Below are 22,934 nucleotides of genomic sequence, written 5' to 3'. Positions count from 1 at the left end.
CTTTAAAGTTATCATCTGAAAACGCCAACATTTAGGTCACTTCAATTATAATAGTCGTTTTTTTTTTCTTGATTATTGATCACAATTTCCTCTTTCTATACACACCCTTTAATTTTTGACTAGATAATAAATATTATGGGAGTTCCCACCGTGGCTCAGTGGTTAACAAATCTGACTAGGAACCATGAGGTTGCAGGTTTGATCCCTGGCCTTGCTAAGTGGGTTAAGGATCTGGCGTTGCCGTGAGCTGTGGTGTAGGTTGCAGATACGGCTTGGATCTGGTACGGCTGTGGCTCTGACGTAGGCCAGTAGCTACAGCTCGGATTAGACCCCTAGCCTGGGAACCTCCATATGCCGTGGGAGCAGCCCTAGAAAAGGCAAAATGACCAAAAAAAAAAAAAAAATTATGAATGCTGTTACACAGGCACATTCTGTTTTATTCATTTAAAGATTGTTAATCACTAGCTGAATGTATAAATGCTTAGCGTTACACTTTGTTATGATCTATTTTGGTTTTGCCCTTAGTTTTAGGATGAACCCTTCATTCTTAAGACATGGCCTTTCTGAGGTTTCAAACAAAACCCCAAGTGTTTGCCAAATCCTTATAACTTGGGTGAGATTCAAATTCCAAACTCTGCAATCACACAACTATTAAAATCTCTCCTCAGGAGTTCCCGTCGTGGCGCAGTGGTTAACGAATCCGACTAGGAACCATGAGGTTGCGGGTTCGGTCCCTGCCCTTGCTCAGTGGGTTAACGATCCGGCGTTGCCGTGAGCTGTGGTGTAGGTTGCAGACGCGGCTCGGATCCCGCGTTGCTGTGGCTCTGGCGTAGGCCGGTGGCTACAGCTCCGATTGGACCCCTAGCCTGGGAACCTCCATATGCCGCGGGAGCGGCCCAAAGAAATAGCAAAAAGACAAAAAAAAAAAAAAAAAAAAAAAAAAAAAAAAAAAAAAAAAATCTCTCCTCAGCTTCTCAGCCCTCTAGCTATTATTTTCCACTGGGCTCACTGGCCTTTCCTACATACATATGCAGTTTAGAAGTCACCCAAGCATGAAGGGGAATTTAAACACAGGATTGGAACTCTCTTCTCTGTGGCTGCCTCCTTCTGGAATTTCCTCCCTTAAATCCCAGCCATTCTGGCAGCACTGAACCTCATTCTCTGATACTTCATGAAAATATGATTATGGCCTTGAGGTATAGCTGCTCCTGTGGAGTGGGGCATGCCCTTAGGAGAGAAGCTATAAAAACACGGATCTCATGCATTCTAATTTATTTTAAGGATCAAACTGCCAACATTTTCTGCATCCTTATGATCAGCTTTCAGTGTTTTCAAATAGTTTAAAAAAAAAAAACAATGGAATACTACTCAGCCGTAAAAAAGAACAATATAATGCCATTTGCAGCAACATGGATGGAACTAGAGACTCTCATACTGAGTGGAGTAAATCAGAAAGAGAAATACAAATATCATCTGGAGTTTTTAATAGTTATCTGCAGGAGAGTTAATCTGATATAAGCTTCTTTTTCAACAAGACAACTGGAACTCTATCACAGGAGTTGTTTTTTTTTTTTTTTTTTTTTTTTGTCTTTTTGCCTTTTTTTTTTTTGTCTTTTTTGCCTTTTCTTGAGCCATATGGAGGTTCCCAGGTTAGGGGTTTCATCGGAGCTGTAGCCCCCGGCCTACGCCAGAGCCATAGCAACTCGGGATCCGAGCCACATCTGCAACCTACACCACAGCTCCTGGCAACGCCAGATCCTTAACCCACTGAGCAAGGGCAGGGACCGAACCCGCAACCTCATGGTTCCTAGTCGGATTCGTTAACCACTGTGCCACGATGGGAACTCCGATATCACAGGAGTTTTAATTTTTGTGTGTGTAGAATAAATTACACCTCTCATCTTTAAGAACATTCATAGGACCATTAAATACTGAAGGGATCCTCAGGTATTATCCAGACTACTCTGTCCTACTGGGCAACAACTACCTAAGATACATCATGAGTAATCTCCTGCTTTTAGTTATTTATTCATTTTAGGTGTACAACCTAATGATTTCCTTTGCAGAGAGACTACCAAATGATCACTACACTAAGTTTAGTTGACATCCATTACAGCACAGTTACAAAATTTTTTCCTTGTGATGAAACATTTAGGATTTACTATATGATCACCTTTCATATATTTAATACAATATTATCAGCTATCATCACCATGATGTATGTTACATCCCTAGAACTGAATCATTTAAAACTAGAACTCTGGGAGTTCCTGTTGTGGCACAGCAGAAACAAACCCGACTAGGAACCATGAGGTTGCGGGTTTGATCCCTGGCCTCACCCAGTGGGTTAAGGATCCAGCGTTGCCGTGAGCTGTGGTGTAGGCTGCAGAAGCAGCTCAGATCCAGTGTTGCTGTGGTTGTGGTGTAGGCTGGCAGCTGTAGCTCTGATTCGACCCCTAGCCTGGGACCCTCCATGTGCCACGAGTGCAGCCCTGAAAAGACAAAAGACAAAAATAAATAAATAAATAAATAAATAAATAAATAAATAAAACTAGAAGTCTGTATCTTTTGACCACCTTTGTTCATTTTTCCCACCCTCTACCCCTAGCCTCTGGTAGCCACCAATCTGTTCTCTGAATCTACGGGCTCATTTTGTTTTTGTTTTTTTTAGATTCTACATCTAGGTAAAGTCATATGGTATTTGTCATTCTCTGACTTGGTTTACTCAGCACTGCCCTCAAGGTCCATCCACATTGTGGCGTGTGGCAGGGTTTCCCTCTTTCTATGGCTGAGTAATATTCTATTGTGTATATGTGCACCATATTTTCCTTATCTAGTCATCCATCAGTGAACACTTTGGTTGCTTCTGTGTCTTGGCCACTGCAAACAATGCTAACCTGTTGCCCTGAAGAGAGGCCAGTGAGGAAAGATGCTTCTTCAGAAAAAGAGCTCTCTTTCTGGAGACTCCCAGTTTTACATGACAATTTCAACCCATCCACTGGCTTTAAATGACTCACAGGTAAAGGAATTATATAGCGAGAGGGCTGTGCAGGCATCCCTGAAGCCAAGTCTGGCCCACCAAACCACAAATGTGGAAGAGGTATTGTTCCTAGTGCCATGTGTGTGTATTTTCTACAGTGTTCTGTGCTCGGCTTCACCCCTCTGGTCACCATGCGGCTCATGATTTTTGGTCGGTTATATCAGGCTTTCTCACCTTGTTCTATCTTCTGGCGTCTGTATACTCCTGATCCCGCTCACCTGGCTTCTAAATCATTTCGATTGCTCTGACCCTTAACGTTGAGTATCCCCTCAAAATCCCTATGTTGATGCCCTACCCTTGTACTTCAGAATAGGAGTTTATTTGGAGGTAAGGTCTTCACAGGGGTAATCCAGTTAAAACGAGAACATTAGGGTAGGCCATAACCCAATATAACTAGCATTGTTATAAAAAGGTGAAATTTGGACCCAGAGACGTGCATAGAAGGATGATGTCGTGAAGAAACACAGGGAGAAGAGATTCAACAAGGAACGAGACCCGGAAAAGCACCTTCCTTTACAGAAGACACAAACACTAATGCCTCATCCTGGACTTCTGGCCTCTGGAACTGAGATAACAAATTCCTGCTGTTTAAGGGACCCAGCTTGTGCTATTTGTTATGGCAGCCTTGGCAAACTAATACACCTACCACTTAACAAATAAACGGACCCCTATTCTTCTACTTGGTTCTGACTCATGGCTTTGTTTTGCCTCCTAAGATCCATTGACCCATCTGTATGGTAAATGGGCAAAAAAGCAAAATATCTGAAAAATCTGTGTCCTAATTTTTTCACTTAAGTTGAATGACTTTTCTGATCCTTAAAATCCTTATACATAAAATAAAGATATTTCGTCCCTACCCTACCTATCTGTCCACATAGATAAAGCTCAATTAGGGTACTACACAAAGACTGTAAAATGCCACTTAAGTCAAAGGCATCCCTACTCTTTAGCTGTTCCTCTTGCCTGATTCTAACAGAACCACTGTTAGAGAGGTGTTTTTGTTTTTGAGAGGATCAGGTTCAGAATTCTCCACTTTTAAAAGAGAGCTTCCTGCAAAGCCTCAGACATTATTTCTGCTATTTCTAGATCAGGAGGCAGGTGAGGCAGGTGACTCGGGAACTGCTTTGCTCAAAGAAAGGAATATGGGTGATGCTTCAAGCGTTCACCATTTGCAAATCTCCAGAGGCTTGAAAGATAATACCTAGACAGCATATTTATTTTATAAGTTAATGAGTTATGGAAACCAACTCTTCTAGTGAATGAACTCTTCAGAAATGTGTAAGGGGAGGAGCACTTTGTGGCACATCAAACTATAATAATAAAAACTGGAAATCCACTGAATGTGATTTTAAGTCTGAAAAAAAAAGGCAGGATGCTAGCAGCTCTCCAAAATACTTTGTAGGCTTCTTTGTCTGCTTGTAAGATGATTTTTAATGAGACTTTGAAAAAGAACTGTTGTTTCTATAGTAATCAGCACTTTTTAATAAACATTTATGAAAAATATAACTTACTCCCAAACGGTTTATACTCTAGTTGCAAAAATTCTTATCCAGTCTCAAACATGGCTCAAGAGAGCTACATTTTTAATGCTTCTACCCTTTTCAGTTCTCCAGAGTGCCTCCAGATGGCATTAAACCCCTTTTCCCATTATATTTTATAGTCAAAAATTTAAAAATTAGTAATATTTAGTAATATTTTAACCATTTAAAACAGTCACATTCATTATATCATTAGAAATCATGATAATGGAACTATTTAGAACTTTGAGGGTAATATCTTAAGAAAGACAAGCATATAATCATAAACTTTATGTAATATATAGCCATGCTATGCTAGCAGAAGATTCTTGCTCGACTGAGAAACAGATCTTGGACAAATACACTCAATAATGTTATATCACAAACTCATTTCCAATGAGTAGCACTTTAAATGCTTACTAATAAAAGTACTGGTCCAACTACAGAAACATTCACAAAATTGTCTTATAATTAAAAAAAAAAAATTTAACTCCCCAGAAGTGACTAAAAAGATTTTCAAGTGGAAAACCTGTTACTAATTCCTATGGAGCTAAAATAATTTCTTAGCTTCTGAATTATTTTATTTAAATTTTGGCATATCAATTTGGCATCAAATTAGTCATCAAAACATTTTTTGAAATCCTTGAGTATTGAGGAAAAAGAAAAACATAGAGGGAAGATCAGATTTTAAAAAAGCCTCTTTTTATCTTTCAGAAACTGTGTTTGTTAACTCAGAAAAACGTGAACAAACTCGTGAGGATCCGGAGATATCTATAATGGTATCTTTCACATAATTCAGAGGTCAGGTTGCAAATGTCAGGCTTGCAAATGACAGGTGTGCTTCCCAGGTGTGTGGGACTGACCAACTCCCAGTAGGTGTGAACAGTTCTGCCATTATTTATGACGGTGATGAAAGGCACCAAACAAATTCCAAAAGGTGTCCTCCCCTCCCTGACCCCGTAAGGCCCACAAATCTCATTACACCTATACTTTATAAAGAGGAGCCTTGCATTTTTAAGATTACTCTGGGCTAAGACACAGTTAAGATCTCAAAATGCATCTGCCCCCAGGACCATTTAAAAAGACATTATCATGAGAAAGGGAAACACAGGCTTCCTTCCATTATTATTACCACTACAAGAAGATATTTGCACTGTTTCATATTATAAGCATATTAAAGAATGTCATCTCAGATAGAAGCAGGAAAGAGACTTACGATGTATTGGCCGTGCCATTGTCTGGACTCTCTGGTTCAGCATCACCTTTCTCTTAAAAAGGAAGCAGAAGAAAATACCAATATATGAGTGTTACGGTTTTTAAGATTTAAGAGAGATTAAATATATTTCCATGCTCCTATTAACAATCCTTCAAAGCATGCAGCAGGAGGCTTTGAAAACATCTTTTTTTTTTTTTTTTTTTTTTTTTACTATTTGAGAATCAGATTTGCAAAATAATTTCTTCTATGTAATACAACTGCCCAGGCAGGGATCTGTGAATAGGTACGAAGGGGCTGTTTGCAAACAACCAGGGACTCAGTGTGGAGACCTTGCCAAAAGATGAATATCTTACAGATGGAAGCTGTTTCCTTCCACTTCATTGTACAGAAAATTTAAGGAAATAAACCCCATTAGCATTCTACAGGCAAGGCATTTCGAACTTTGATCCCTTCGGCTAACCCAAGCTCAATCAGGTTAGGCTGGCTCAGAACTTGGAGGACAGAATTTTACAGAACTCTGATGTCACACCCGTAGGTTTCCAGATCCTCACATGAGACTCCACAGAGAGCCCTTGGCAGCAGGCTCTGGGGCCACCCAGGGAATGAAGAATAAGATGAAAATCAGAAATCCTTCCTGGCCATCTGAGAGGCTAGTTTTAAGAAATGTTTTTACCATCTGTGGTCATTGAGGATTGGCGGTTTTAATTAAGGGAGCCTGGAACCAGGTCACTTGTGGTTTTAAAGATCAAATTCCTCTCACAATTGACACAATGTAATTCTTAGATCCTCAGCCATTGATGGTTTGAAAGCACACATCCTCATGTTGTAAGGCCTTTCTTTTTATTTCCTTGAGGTGGGAGGCTGGAAGAAGGGTCATGACTGCCATCGTGAGCTGGCTGTGTTTGTGATGGTTATGCAATATTAAGAGTTTAATAAACCCCAGGGAAGGTTATGAGCCGCAGGAGATGGGCCTGAAGAGAGCAACTTCCTCTGCTTTGCTTTTTCTTTCTTCTTTTTTTTTGTCTTTTTAGGTCCGGACCTGCAGCATATGAAGGTTCCCAGGCTAGGAGTCGAATCGGAGCTGCAGTGGCTGGCCTACACCACAGCGACAGCAACTGGGGATCCGAGCCGCAACTGGGGATCCAAGCCACGTCTGTGACCTACATCACAGCTCATGGCAATGCTGGATCCTTAACCCACTGAGCGAGGCCAGGGATGGCACCCACGTCCTCCTGAATACTAGTAAGGTATGTTAACCACCTAGCCACGATGGGAACTCCTGCTTTGCTATTTCAAGTCAGGTCTGGAGACGTCATAGAATTCCCCAGCCTACTGCCTAGAGCCTTAGGCCTCTGCTCTGTTGAGCAGCTTATCTGTCAGCTTACTGTCACCTAGGCTTGCAAAGCACCCCTTAAATTACCTGATGAACACAATCCAAAGATATGGTCCAAACTGAACTCAAAAGTAAACTTTTATAAGTTCTCTTCTTTTTCTTATAGGAAATGAAACAGTTGTGAGAGAAAGAAGAGTTAAATAGAGACCCCATGGCTATCTCAGACAGGATCCTAACATGTGTATGCACAACGCTGGAACATCCATGAGGGACAGCCACCTTGTAAAAAAAGCCACAGCCTCTCCACAACTGCCTCACTATGTGGGAAACCAGGCTGAAGCCAAAGTAGAGGCAGCAAATGAATAAACTTGCTTTCAAGCTCAAGAGATTCATGATATATTTTGTCTTCCAGGCCAGGTCTGTTTGTAAATTCATTTAGGAAATATGCAAGACCTCATCAACTGGCTTTCTTGCTAGAAAATAACCTAATTTAGTACTTTCCAGAGTCACTCTTCTACTGAATAACCACAATTCTTGCTAGAAGCCCCAAAGAAAGAGTTGTAACATCTGTATTACATAAGACACAACTAAACGGAGGTTTAATTTTTCTCAAATATATGGATCCCACCCCCTTAAATTTGGAGAAATTGGTTACTATAGCTGTTGCAAGGCACCCCACATACGATCGTCATCAGAAATGTAAACGGCAGGCAACAGTAAACAACTTAGATTAAAAAAAAAAAAAAAGGAAATCAATAGGATAAATGAAGATACTGTTTGGATGTTTGAATAAATACGTTTTACCTTGACCAACAATGCTGGCTGAGAAGATGCAGGCCTTACTGCACATGGGATCTGGGGGCTGCAGGAACTGTGGGCTGGCTCAGGGCAGGGCCAAGGCTGCCGCTGATTATCTCTGCTCTTAGCAGCACTTATGTTGTGGCAACAGGGAAAACAGAATAGGTTCTGGCAAATCGGAAGGATACAATGGGGCCAGATAGGGCATTTATGAAGAGTCTAGGAGTCAGCCCCTCGCAGCAACTTCAGGGCCGGTAATGAATTCACCTTTCTGGGAAAAAGCTAACTTGGGATGGAAGTGGGGATTGAAACGATGTTTGTCCTTAAGAAAGAAGGACACAGAAAATTTTCCCCGGCATCCGGAAATTTTAGGTGATGCAATTTCAGAAGTTAACTTGAAACGTCGAAGCGCATAAGCCAGAAAGAATCATAGGTGCTTGATCGGGACCCAAGGGAAAAGGATGAATGTAAGCTAAAAAAAATAAACCTCTCCGGAAGATTTTTTAGTTGGGTGCTCAGGAGATGTGTCTCTGCAGCCACCAACAGGGACAGGTGGTGGGTTGTCTGGGTTATTTCAATTGTTCCACAATAGATACCACACTGCTCTCCTTGGGAGGGAGTCTGAAGTGATCTTTAAGACACTGGGCCTAAGAGACTGCCTTGGGTGCGGTGGGGTCATTTTGCACAGAGACATGTAATTGCAAAGAGGAAGAGAGGAAAAAATGAGCCCGAGGAAGAAAATACATACATATATAAAGATATGTATTTAAATAGGTATAGAAATACACACACGTATACATGTGAATATATAATCACACTCACACACATGTAAATATACATACACATATATATGTATAGTATATGTGTACTTGTGTACTTTTCTTTTTTCTTTTTTTCTTTTTAGGGCCACATCTGTGGCATATAGAAATTCCCAGGCTAGTGGTCGAATCGGAGCTGCAGCTGCTGGCCTGCGCCACAGCCACAGCAACACTGGATTCAAGCCATATCTGTGACCTACGCCGAAGCTTGCAGCAATGCCAGATGCTTCGGGGATCGAACCCACATCCTCGTGGACACTATGCCGGGTTCTTAACCTGCTGAGCCACAATGGGAACTTTCCTTTTTTTAAAAAATTATTTTATTATTATCAAAGTATGGTTGATTTACAATGTTTTGTCAAGTTTTGTTGTACAACAGTGACCCAATGACACACATTTCCCTGTGCTGTACTATAGGATCCCATTGCCCATCCATCCCAAATATAACAGTTTGTATCCAAAAAAACCCCAAAATGCCCATCTATCCTACTCCCCCCACCCACCCCAGGAACTCCAAGTCTTCTCTTCTTGGCCATGATCTATTGCTGTTTTTTGTTTGCTTATTTGTTTATAATTTTTAGACAGGATCATCTGTTCCATATTTGGATCCATAAGTAAGTGATATCATATGTTATTTGTCTTTTTCTTCCTGGCTTACTTCTCTTAGTATGAGAGTTCCAGATCCATCCATGTTGCTGCAAATGGCATTAGTTTGTCTTTTTATGGCTGAGTAATATTCCATTGTATACATGTACCACATCTTCCTTTTCTTCCTTTTTTTTTGGTCTTTTTAGGGCCACACCCAGGGCATATGGAGGTTCTCAGGCTAGGGGTTGAATCGGAGTTGCAGCTGCCGGCCTACATCACAGCCACAGCAATGCCAGATCCGAGTCGTGTCTATGACCTACACAATAGCTCACGGCAACACCAGATCCTTAACCCACTGAGCAAGGCCAGGGATTGAACTGGCGTCCTCATGGACAGTCAGATTCCTTGCCACTGAGCCACAGTGGGAACGCCACATACCACATCTTCTTAATCCATTCATGTGTCTATGGACATTAGGTTGTTTCCATGTCTTGGCTGTTGTAAATAGTGCTGCAATGAACATAGAGGTGTATGTATCTTTTTCAATGAAAGTTTTGTCTGGATATATGCCCAGCAATGGCATTTCTAGACCATATGGTAGCTCTATATTTAGTTTCCTGAGGTATATCCATACTGTTTTCCACAGTGGTTGTACCAGTTTACATTCCCACAACAGTGGAAGAGGGTACCTTTTTATCCACACCCTCTCCAGCATTTGTTATTTGTTGACTTATTAATGGTCATTCTGACTGGCATGAAGTGGTACCTCATTGTAATTTAGATTTGCATTTCTCTAATAATTGTGATATTGGGCATTTTTTCATATGCCTATTGGCCATCCGTATGTCTTCTTTGGAGGATTGTCTATTTAGGCCTTCTGCCCATTTTTCAATTGGACTTATATGTGTGCTTTTGACTTGACACTCCAAATTTGTCTACCTGAGCCTTCCAAAGTACCAAGCATACATTACATCCTCAAGATATTCTTCTGCCTGATGACCTATCATCAAACCAGAACCCTATGCTCTAGTGGGAAAAGAAGAGAAAGGTACACTCACTATTGAGATGGATACACAACTTGAGGTATGAAGCAGCTTGATGTCTCCAATAGGCCACTTAAAATATTGTAATAGCTACCCTTTTAATCCAATAAATGTATCAAAGGCTTATACATCAAGTACTTTGGTAAGTAGAGAGCGAATATCTAATTCATACCCTTTCAACTTAAAATGACTACACTGCTGGGGTACTGCACTCTCCATCACATCAATAGTGCTATGGGAGGGACTAAAAAGCTTTGAAAAGGAAATCAAAATAGACGTAGGCTGTACTCTGCTGGGGAGGAGAATTTTGCTATGCAATTTTTCTTTAAAATAAATCTGTGCTCATGGTAAAAAAAAAAAATCAAACATTAGAGAAAAGGTAACAACTTTGCTTGCTTTTGCTTTTAGTTCTGTTAGCCCTGCAATCGTTATGCTAAGTAATGTACTTATTTCTAGATGAATCCACTTCAGACAGTACATAATGATTTCTGCTATGAAAAAGTGAGAGAGAAGGTATTTAATACATGTCCCCTCCCTCTTACAATTTCTGTTAGTTCTATCCTTACTTTTAGTATCTAGCGGGTTTTTGAAGTCTAAGTACATTTAACCTTCTATTTCCTGATTAGTCAACTTCTGACAGTACATTTTCTTCTCTACTGTGTGAAGTGAGCGAACTCACCATCTATTTTTCCCTCCTGCCTCCATCCTTCTACCACATACCACTCTGCACAGCTATACCTTTCCTCCTATAGAGCCAAGCCTTCAAATATTTATATTCTGTTCAGTAATTATTAATGAGTCATCCTCATTAATATTAATTACATTAATAATTTAATTTTGGGAATCGCCTAGAGGCCAATGAGAAAAATTATACATCAGGAATGGATTTACAGTATTATGACAATTAGATATTAGTTTTGAAGGAACAAAGCAGAGGGACTGGAACTATACAGAGGGACTGGCCCTAAACGTGAATGAAGGCATATGGGTGCAGGCTAACCTGTCTCAAGTCAAGGCTATGTGTTTCCTTAAAAAAACTCAAACACAGTATGCACGTAATGTGCATAAAAATGTATATATGTACAGTTTTTACAAAGTAAAATGAGTTTGTGGAGATAACTTCCAGGCCCAGAAATAGGACACTGACAAGAAATAGCCCAGAAACTTCCTGAGCTTGCATCCTATTGCAGCCTAGCTATCTAGTAATGGAATTTTTTTCTTTTTCTTTTTAGGTCTATACCTGCAGCACATGCAGGTTCCCAGGCTAGGAGTTCAATCTGAGCTGTAGCTGCCAGCCTATATCATAGCTACAGCAACACCAGATCTGAGCCACATCTGTGATCTATGCCATAGCCAGATTTTTAACCCACTGAGTGAGGCCTGGGATTGAACCCATATCCTCATGATACTGGTCAGGTTCTTAACTTGCTGAGTGGCAACAGGAATTCTGTGTTAACCATTCTCCACCTTGGCTTGATAGTTTTTTCTGCCATGAACTTCTGAGTAAATAAAACAGTCTTTAGTTTTTCCCAATTTTAGATTTCATAGGCATGGAATCATACCATGTGCCTTCTCCTGGGAATGACTTATTCATTCAATAGCACGATTTTGGGATTCAGCTAACATGATATGTGTGCTTTGGTTTATTCACCCTCACTGCTGTGCAGCAGTCCCCTTATAAAAATCTGCCATGTTCCTCTATTTCATACTTTTTGGGTATTTTACTTAAGAAATATATCAGAAAGATGTACTATCTTTTGAAAAGTATCTAATTTTTACTGTTCACATTTAGGGTTTGTACAAATACCTGGAATAGTTTTTATATATGATGCAAGGTAGGAGTTAATTTCCTTTTTCTCCCTAGAGATAACCAACTATTCTGGTCCTATCTATTAAGAAGCCTGTTCTTTCTCCATTGGTTTACATTGTCAGCTCTGCAGTGAATCTCGTGTTCATATATCCATGGATCTGTTTCTGGGTCTTCTATTCTGTTTCATTGCTCAATTTATCTAGTATTGCCTTCATTACTTAGCTAAAAAATTCATTTGTTCATTCATTCATTCATAGCATTGTTATGGCAAGGTTCCAACCTGGTTCTTCTTCAGTTCTTCTTTTGGTTTCTTGTTCTATTAAATATATTTGAGAATCACCTTGTCAATTCTGACTTACACAAAAGTGAAGTTATATCTTCATTGTCATTTGGCTCCCATGTCTACTGTTGAGGGGTCAGCTGGAAGTTTAATTACTGCTTCTTTGAAGGTATTAAAGGATATTAAGAATTTTTTTATCTGTGTGATCTGAAGTTTAACTATAACGTGTCTAGTGTGGACTTATTTATCCTGCTTAATATTCATGGGGCTTCTTGACTCTGTGGGTCAGTGTCTTTCAATTTTGGAAAAATTTTCAGTCATCATCTCCTTCAACATCCTTACATTATCTTTTTTTGGAATTCTAGTTAAAAATATGTTAGGCCTTCTCATTTTATACCCCAGGTTTCTTAACTTTTCATTTCATATTTTCCATTTCTGTGTCTCTAGCCTGCATTCTAGATAATTTCCTAAGTTCAATTTCCCAATTCATTACTTTTTCTTCACCTGTGTCTAATCTGCTGTTAAACCTGACCAAAGAAATTTTAATTTCTATTGTTATTTTTTAACTTCTAGAGCTTTTGATTGGTACACTTTTACACGTTTTTTGTTCTTTATCGTATTTTCACCTTCTCATTTCTGGAAATTAAAATAAGCACTTGTATTTGACTGGGCTTGGTAATTCTAATATCTGAGGTTCTTAGAGGTCTCTTTAATTCTCTGCTGTCTGTTGTTTTTCCTTGCTCTTATTTAAGCCTCTTGTTTCATTATATATAAGTATTTTTGATAATGAGTGCTCATTTCCCTAGGAATTCTATTTCTACTATTATTATTATTTTTGCTTTTTAGGGCCACACACACAGCATATGGAAGTTCCTAGGATAGGGGTTGAATCGGAGCTACGGCTGCCAGCCTACACCACAGTCACAGCAATGATGGATCTGAGCCATGTCTGTGACCTACACCACAGCTCACGGCAATGCTGGATCCTTAACCCACTGAGTGAGGCCAGGGATCAAACATATATCCTCATGGATACTAGTTGGATTCGTTTCCATTGAGCCCCATCAGGAACTTCCTATAAATGTCTGTTTTTCAGGTCTTGTATTATCTCAGAACCTATTCTGCTTCTCTCTTAGGCACCAGCTCCTGAAGACATTCTAGTTAGCTGCTCATTTTCATAGTAAACGTTACCATGTATTTTTGGTCTTTTGGTTTTAGGGGGAGGAAAACCAGACTGAAAGATCCATGTGAGAACCTGCTGGTATGAGGCTGGAGGAAGGACAGCCGTGCCCTTGTCACTGTCCGCAGTCCACGCCTCTTCTCTGTGGGGCCAAGGGGCCCACTGGACTCTCTCTTGGAGCCCCCAAGGACATTCCCACCACCACTCAGCTTCTTCCTGTTTCATTATTTTCCTGTTTTCTTCTTCTGGGTCATGACCTTCCCTGCTTGGGATTACCTAACGGTAGGGTCCTAGTCACTTTCTAATTTCCAAAAACTCAGCTGAATTTCTGGTGTGGTAATGACATCCTCTCCTGTCCTCAGTGTTATTATGGATTTACTTCCATCACTCTAGCTTTATGGCTCTTTCAATGGAGATTCTGAAGGGACAGAAAGAAGTGCTTATGCTCAGTGTTCCATTTGAATAGAACACTCTCATAACTATAAAAACTGTAGACATACAATCATTTGCTTCAATATTTATGTTTTTCAATACTTAATAAACTTCTACTTAATAATATTAAGTTAAATTAATTGGTAATCAGAAAACTGGGTAAAGTAGCTATCTTTAAAAAGATGTGCATTAAAAAATAATTTCCTGTTTAATTATTCACTCTTTTTTCTTAGCATCAAAGTAACATAGTTCTTCTACTTTCAAAAAGAAAAAAAGCACTGACCTAAAGTGGGGAAGTTTAGTCCATCAATTCACACATACATATTTTGTTTCTCTGAAGTTCAGTTTTTTCTATTTTCTACATATTTAGTGGAGGCATGATTTTCAAAACTATCATGATTCCAAACCAAATACAAGAAACAGCATAGGAAATGCTGTGGGACCAGTTCTCCTAAAGTTTCAAATGTGCTATAATCTACAGCAGAAAGCCCTCTGATTTTCATTGTTATTCCTTTTCCATTATGATTTATAATAGGATATTGAATATAGTTCCCTGTGCTATAGCGTAGGACCTGTTTTTTATTTTATATATAGAACTATGGCTATTTTAATCTCAAACTCCTAACTTATCCCTACCCCACCCCCCTTCCCTTTGGTAACTATGCATTTGTTTTCTATGTTTGTGAGTCTATTTTTGTTTTGTAAATAAATTTACTTTTTTCATACTTTAGATTCCACATATAAGTGATATGCTATATTTGCCTTTCTCTGTCTGGCTTACTTCACTTAGTATGATAGACTCTAGGTCCATCCATGTTGGTGCAAATGGCATGATTCCATTCTTTTTTAGGGCTGAGTAGTATTCCCTTTATTTATATATACACCACATCACTCCAATTTTTAACCAGCAAGTGAATGTTACGGCAGGCTCTAAAAATATGCCAGATGCAAACAAAAATCTAGGACAAGAATTCAATCTCACAATGAAGGGACAGAAGCAACCTTTTTGGGGTCAAGGTAATGGGAGGGAAAGTCTACTATCTTTGGGGTAGAGATCCCTGAATTCAAATCCTGTCATTTTTTAAAGCCATGGGGTCCCAGGTTAGTTATTAACTGCATAAAACTAATTTTCATCATGTGTAGGATGGGTGTGAAAATGCTCTTCCTACTACAGCTATTGTTAGGATTAAGTGAAATAAGATAGGTAGAGATTGAACAGAGAAGAGCCTGAACAGCTATTTTCTTTGTTCTCCTATGTGTCAAAGACTCCAAGCTGAGAAGGTGCATTTATTCTATTATATTTGTTATCTCCTCCCTTTACCCTGAACTGTAAGCTCAAACGGAAAGAAGTGGTGGGGACAGCAACGGCAATTCTTGAGTATGCTCTAGTCTTCAGCATAGGATGCTGATACCTGAACACCTTGTGGACTTACCCAGGCATCTCCTGCTTCCTTTTCTTACTATGACATTTATTATTTTCTATAGATTTCAAGGCCCTTGGCATTTCACCTCTTTCCTGGAGCTTGTGCTCACAGCACATTCCAACAGAGGGTGGGATAATTAAGTGATATTGCCCATACATCATTATGTCATCATCCCCTTAACCCTGACCTTTCTGCAATTGTGCATTAAATGTGCAGGGCTTCCTAGTGCTTTCATCTGGATGTCTTTTCTCCCTAATCCTTCTGCCCTCACAGATGCTCAGTGGGTGAGCCTCAGTGCCTGAGACACATCTACTGGCTCTGAATGATTGTCATTGTTCAAACACATCTTTGAAATTTGCAAGGGATGCTCTCAACTGATTGGTTGGTGAGGAGAACAAAGCCAGGTCTTTGTGGGTGTGCTTTCACAACATGAAAGGGGTAGCTTATGCATTTTTAATGCTCAAGAAAACATTAATACCAATTAGAAGTGCCGAAGAAGGGAATTAAAACAATACTTCATGGGATATTCTCTCTCTGATGATGTAGCCACTTGTTTTATTAGACCCTGGGTTCAATAATGAGATTCCTTCCTGGACACTTTAGTCTGTTTCTCCCTGGAAGAGGGTGTGGTTTCTCTGCTGGTTCCAAGACCATTTATCATGAGGTCTTCTGATTGTTCTCCTTGTCCACCTATTTTCTTTCAATTTAGAGAAGTCATTGGTTGCCTTAAAAAAATTTCCCCCTCACATATACCTGAGGCCAACTACAATAAAGCATGACATTCCTTCTGCCCAGGGTTGCATTGAAATTCATCATTTTACATCTTGGACCTCCTTCCCTTGAAAAAAGACAGAGGCCCACTCAAGGTCCCCATGGATCTTATCCATTTGGGCAGTTCTTGAACCAATGGCCTTCTTACTCCCCACATGGTTTTGTCTTTTAGTGAAATTCTTTTAAAACTATTGTCCATTTTTTTTTTTTGGAGTTCCCATCATAGCGCAGCAGAAACGAATCCAACAAGGAACCATGTGGTTGTGGGTTCGATCCCTGTCCTCGCTCAGTGGGTTGAGGATCTGGCATTGCCATGAGCTATCGTGTAGGTCGCAGATGCGGCTCAGATTCCGAGTTGCTGTGGCTCTGGTGTAGGCCGGTGGCTACAGCTCTGATTAGACCCCTAGCCTGGGAACCTCCATATGCCACAGGTGTGGCCCTAAAAAGACAAAAAGAAAAAAAAAACTACTATTTTTGCTATTTTTATTACAATATGTCTTAGTGTGGGCCTGTTTGGGTTCAACTTGTTTGGGGCCCTCTGTGCCTCCTGTATCTTGATATCTGTTTTCTTTAGATTTGGAAAGTTTTCAGCCATAATTTCTTCAAATATATTTTCAATCGCCTTTTCTTTTTCTTTTCCTTCTGGAATTCCTATTATGCATAGATTGGCCCATTTTATATGATCCCATAGGTCTCTTATATTGCTTTCATGTTTTTTTTCATTTGGTTTTCTGCCTGCTGTCCTGTTTGGGTGATTTCCATTATTTTATCTTCCACGTCACTAATTTGTTCCTCTGCATTATTCATTCTGCTCTTTATTGCCTTTACCTCAGTTTGTATCTCTGCAAATGAATTTTATAGTTTTTCTTGGCTCCTCCTTATATTTTCTAGTTCCTTTCTAAAGCAATCTGCAGTACTGTTCATATCCTCTCTTAATTCCTTCAGTATTTTCAGTATCTCCCTTTTGAACTCAATGTCTGTCAGACTGCAGAGGTCTGTTTCATTGCTGACTGCTTTAAGTGAATTCTCCTGTTCCTTTAACTGTGTAGCATTGGGAACTATGTCTAGTCACTAATGATGGAGCATGATAGTGTGAGAAATAAGAATGTATACATGTATGTGTAACTGGGTCACCATGCTGTACAGTAGAAAAAAATTGTATAGGGGAAATAACAATTAAAAAAAACATACTGTCTATTGACGTACCCGCCCTCCTCACCTGTTGCACACACACCCCCAAGCCCCACCCAGGAAGCTGTAGAGAGGCTTTCTTACTTGGATTATTGTGTCCAGAGGAAACGAGTTGAGAGTCCTACAAAAACAAGAAACATCAATTAATTTTCTTATTTTGACTTTCAAAATATAAATTGAATACGAGATACACGATGGGTCATTCAGAACCTAATCACTGATGGTAATCTCTGCCAGCTACTGTAAAGAGAAACACTTTTATTAATATGTTTGTGAAACAGTCCTGGTAATACCACTCACCGTTACTTCTATTTTCTATTATGGACTTTTTGTTTTCTTTATGGAGGTGAAATTCACAGCACATACAATTAAGCTTTAAATTGAACAATTCAGTGGCATTTAGTACCATCACAATGTACTAAAGCATCATCTCTAGTTGCAAAATAGTTCCATCATTCCCAAGTAGAACCTCTTACCCATTCAACGGTGTTTTCCCACTTCCCCTCTCTTCAGGCCCTGGTAACCACCAATCGACATCCTGCCTTTATGAATTTATCTCTTCTGGATATTTCACATCTGTGGAATCATACAATGTGTCAACTTTTGTGTCTGGCTTTTCACTCAGCACAATGTTTGGGAGAGTCATCCATGTTGTAGCATATATCAGTACTTTATTCCTTTATATGGCTGAATAACATTCCACTGTGTGTACATACAACAATTTGTGGATCAGTTAATGGACATGTGGGCTGCTCTGCCTTGTGAGTATTGTGAGTCATACTGCTGTGAACACAGATGCACATGCACTTGTTCAAGTCCTTGTTTTCAATTCCTTGGCATATAGATCTAGAAGCAGAATTGCAGGGCCATAAGATAATTCTATGTTAAACTTCTGGAGGAATTGCCAAACTGTTTTCCATCGTGGCTGAACCATATTAGCTCCATTTTAGTGGGTGTGCAGTAGTTTCTATTTGTGGTTTTGATTCACGTTTCCCGAAGGACTATGAGGTTGAACATCTTTTCAAGCATTTTTTGGCCACTGTATATTTTCTTTGGAGAAATATTATTCAAGTACGTTGAACTTTTAATCACTGGGTTGTTTGGAGTGCCCATCATGGCTCAGCGGAAATGAATCTGACTAACATCCATGAGGAAGCAGGTTCAATCACTCGCCTCGCTCAGGGGGTTAAGGATCTGGTGTTGCTGTGAGCTGTGGTGTAGGTCGCAGATGTGGCTCAGATCCCGCATTAACGTGGCTGTGGTATAGGCTGGCAGCTGTAGCTCCAATTTGACTCCTAGCCTGGGAACCTTCATGTGCCATGGATGCGGCCCTAAAAAGCCAAAAAAAAAAAAAAAAAAAGCACAGTGGGTTGTTTGACTTGCTGTTGTTGAGTTAAAAGAATTCTTTATATTTTCTGAATACTAGGCCCTTATCATATATATAATTTGCAAGTATTTCTTCCTATTCTGTTGGTTGTCTTTTCCCTTTACTGTTAATGTCCTTTACTATACAAATATTTTTAATTTTGATGAAATCCAATTTATCTATTTTTTCCTTTTGTTGCTCATACTCTTGGTGTCATATCTGAGAACCCAATGCCAAATCCAAGTCAGAAAGATTTATCTATATTTTTCCTCTGAGGTTTATGGTTTTAATTCTTATATTTCGGACCTACTGCATCATTGAGCTTTAATCTAACCCACCTCCCTTTGAATGTGACTTCACTCTCACCACCTTTCTGCACATGAGGTTGCCCACCATTCCATCAGGGACACTTCACCGAACAAATGTTGTCAATCTCACACTGGTGGATAGAAAGATTATTACAGATTTCTACCCCTCTGAAATGGCAGAAAGCCAGTATTTGAATTTAGTTACTGATCAGGTAAAATAATGATTGAACTCAATTTCCTTTAAAGTGCAATGCTTACTGTTATATTTGGAATGGATGAGCAGTGGGGCCCTACTGTACAGCACAGGGAAAGGTGAGTGACTGGGTCACTTTGCTGTACAACAGAACTTAAAGAAACATTGTAAATCCACTATACTTTAATAATAATAATTAAAGGAGTTCCCATCATGGCACAGTGGTTAACGAATCCAACTAGGAACCATGAGGTTGCAGGTTCAATCCCTGGCCTTGCTCAGTGGGTTAAGGATCTGGCGTTGCCATGAGCTGTGGTGTGGGTCACAGACGCGGCTCAGATCCCGCATTGCTGTGGCTGTGGTGTAGGCCGGTGGCTACAGCTCCGATTCGACCCCTAGTCTGGGAACCTCCATATGCTGCGGGAGCGACTCAAGAAAAGGCAAAAAGACCAAAAAAAGGAAAAAAAAACTATTAGTAATAACTAAAAAAAGAAAAATAATAAAAATTGCTTTGAGCGCCAAAAATAAAAAAAGTTATAAAAATAAACAAAATGAATGCTTCTTATTCTAAAAAAAAAGTGAAATGCTAAATTTTATCATGGGAATTCACATTCTCCTTCCTTGCAAAATTCCTATTTAATATTAAATATAAAGGAGAGTTATAAAAGAATGAATTATTGAGATGGTAGGAATGCAAAAAAAAAAAAAAAATACATAGCAGCCATTAAGTCCTGTGAAACTCCTTTCTGATTTAAGTGTGTGAAACAAAAATCCATACAAATGAAACTAACTTCTATTTTGTAGCTTTTTAAATTATTTAAAATAGTGAATATATTTATTTTTTAAGTTATTTAAATTTTATTCAGACTAGTGGGTAAGAGCTGGGTGGATATTCACTGTATTAAGCAGATTGAGTTATACACAGATGCCTTTAATGTTAATGCAGGTAAAAATGAGTTACTCATCTGAAGAAAAAGAACAAGCTCAACTTTCAGTCCAAGACTCAGTTTTTTTTTTTTTTTTTGAAACAGTGTATTCAGATAAATTATGGTTCTTGAGATGATGAACTAAAACATAATCCTCAAAAATGGTTTTGGCCAATTTGAATAGTTGCTGTTATGAAGAAGACAGCCACAGCTAAATCCTCCAAATGGACTGGTATATTTCTCACTCTCAATTTAGAGTCTATATCTGAACGTAATTAGTGCAAGTTCTGATATGTGAAAAATACTTGAGTCCAATTTAATGCAATCCTCTTTGCTTTCTGTAGATTTTGACATCTTGGGGATGTCTTGTGCCAGAAAGGTGAAGGCTCAATCTCCATTAAATGGACAAGAATGGTAACTGAGACGATTTTCAATATTAAGCTTTTTTTTTTTTTTTTTTTTTTTTTTGTCTTTTTAGGGCCACACCTTCGGCATATGGAGGTTCCCAGGCTAGGGGTCAAATCTGAGCTGTAGCTGCGGGCCTACACCACAGCCACAGTAACATGGGATCCAAGCCACGTCTGCGACCTACACCACAGCTCACAGCGACCACCAGATCCTTGACTCACTGAGAAACGTCAGGGATCCAACCTGCCCTGCTCAAGGATGCTAGTCAGATTCACTGCCGCTGAGCCACCACGGGAATGACAACATTAAGTTCATTCTTGAAAAACAAACAAAAAACAGTAGGAATTTTTGTGAAACTGCTGATGTTATTAGACACAGATCATTTTATTTCTTGACATACTTTAGACATCCTGAAACCTCAAAGATGACTCAAGCAGAGAACTGAAAATGAATGTACAAAGAACCTCGATTATAATTATGCACTGCAAGACCTTGTATTTCATAGACAGCAAACTTCGAAATTTAATAAAAACATTTGTGTAATGAGTGATGATGAGGATTACTATTTTGTGTGGGGAGAAAAGAGAGGCAAAGAATGGTTATTGGTTAAAAAAAAAAAAGTCGCCATAGACGGCTGCCCTGCTAGAGTGGCAAAATAAAGACTTTGTCCCTGATATGCCATCCCATGTTTCTAGCTGATGTCTTCTGGGTGGTGCTCTGAAAACATGTAGCTCAAAATTACTATGACTTATGTTTCCAGACCTGGTCCTGTTGCGGGTACAAAGAGTGTCCCATTCATTATCCTTCCTACAGGCATTTGGCCAGCATGTGGTCCCTCTGCTGGTAGAAGGTGTGAGTTACGTTCTGAGGCTCCTCCCAAGTTTAGGGAAACAGGGCACGGGCCGCATTTTGATTGGTTCTCTGCTGGCCAATCACAGGGCCCAGGGCTGCTGCTGCTTGAAGGAGTATCGCACTGCTCAGCTCGCTGCAAAACCCTGGGGGCCCCACAGAGTGTGAAGACCCCTCATCTTTCACTGAGCCAGATCCAGGCTGGGCTGGGTTCGGAGCAGAGGGAAACACAAGCCCCTCCTTTTAAAGGGCCCACGCACTGAAGTCCTTTCTGTTTTTGTGTCTCCTGCCAGTCTCACCTAGACACCCACACATCCCACCACCTTTAGCTTCTGTCTCAAAGGCATCCCCTGCCTTTGTGAATACTGTCGGTGAGCAGATGCCTGGGGAGGGGCTCATCCTCTCTGTACACTGGCATTTCAGCCCCCTCTGGGAGCACTCTACCGTGCCTGCCAAGTTCTCTGTTGGGTCCTCAACAGTTACAAAATCTTTGCCTTCCGGGCTGGGAGTCCAGTGAGTTAGCAGAGGAGATGATGTGTATACATATTATTATAACCCAGGGCTGAAAGGCACATCATAACTGCTGTGTGAGTGCTTCAAGCCTTTACAGCCTTTCCTATCCCAAGGTCACTGGATGTGTTTCCTGCCATCTTCGGTTTTCTGCCTGGCAAACTTCATTCTTCCTTCAAGGTACAAAGAAGTTCCAGCGTTACCTGTTTTTTCAGATATTCCCAAATCTCACAAGGACTTATTTGCTTTCTTAATGTTTTCACTGCACTGTGTCAAACTTCCATTATAGGAATTGTCTCTTCAACTATGGTTTTTCTTTAATGTTTAAAAAATGCTTATCATGGTCTAAATATATTTGGTATACATATTTAAAGTACATAATTAGTTAAAAGGTATAATAAATAGAATGCTACTATTATTATTGTCTTGACCCAAGGATGGCTCCATCTTATTAAGCAGCATTTGTTATTTAAGCAAAAACAGAAGTTAATACCTATATAGCAAAGAAAATTAGGAGACATAGGAAAGTATATAAAAAATGTTGCCTGTAATCCCATTATAGGACATTTCTAAGGTTATTCTAGAGCTTTTAGTTTGCCATCATAATGCATCAGGTGTGGGTCATTCTGACGTCATGTGCACAAAGAGGGGAGCCACTCCTGGTTACTTAGCAGAATATCTACAGTTAGGAATTTATTCTTCTCCATCTTTGAATCGTGAATTCCTGATACCTAAACACAGGAATCCCCTAACCCCCTTAAAAGTATTAAGCTGGGGAGTAAAGTTTGTACAAATCATTTTGTTGAAGACAGAAATAATCAAGCATACACTGGCCATTGGAGAAAGCCCTTCAAGGAGGGTCTATGATAAGTACTATATTTCATCAAATGTAACAAAACTACATAATGTTGCATCACCTCATGTATAACTATG

At 39.7% G+C, this 22,934-nt stretch overlaps 1 protein-coding gene across 15 annotated transcripts in view; it reads right to left on the bottom strand.

Annotated features, from left to right (window-relative positions):
• AFF3 (AF4/FMR2 family member 3) overlaps window positions 1-22,934 on the bottom strand; it is a 594,726-nt gene that overhangs the window by 165,982 nt on the left and 405,810 nt on the right. For all 15 annotated transcript variants that reach the window (XM_021088183.1, XM_021088185.1, XM_021088184.1 and 12 more), the window contains 2 exons: window positions 17,526-17,562; window positions 5,774-5,825 (listed from right to left, as the gene is read on the bottom strand). In XM_021088183.1, coding sequence (XP_020943842.1) covers window positions 5,774-5,825; window positions 17,526-17,562 — 89 coding nt within the window. The remainder of the gene's footprint in view (window positions 1-5,773; window positions 5,826-17,525; window positions 17,563-22,934) is intronic.

The sequence above is a fragment of the Sus scrofa genome, chromosome 3 (assembly GCF_000003025.6).
Source record: "Sus scrofa isolate TJ Tabasco breed Duroc chromosome 3, Sscrofa11.1, whole genome shotgun sequence".
In the NCBI taxonomy this organism is placed as follows: Eukaryota; Metazoa; Chordata; class Mammalia; order Artiodactyla; family Suidae; genus Sus; species Sus scrofa.
The sequence above is the reverse complement of the archived record's forward strand: the minus strand, read 5'-3'. Positions and strand labels throughout refer to the sequence as shown.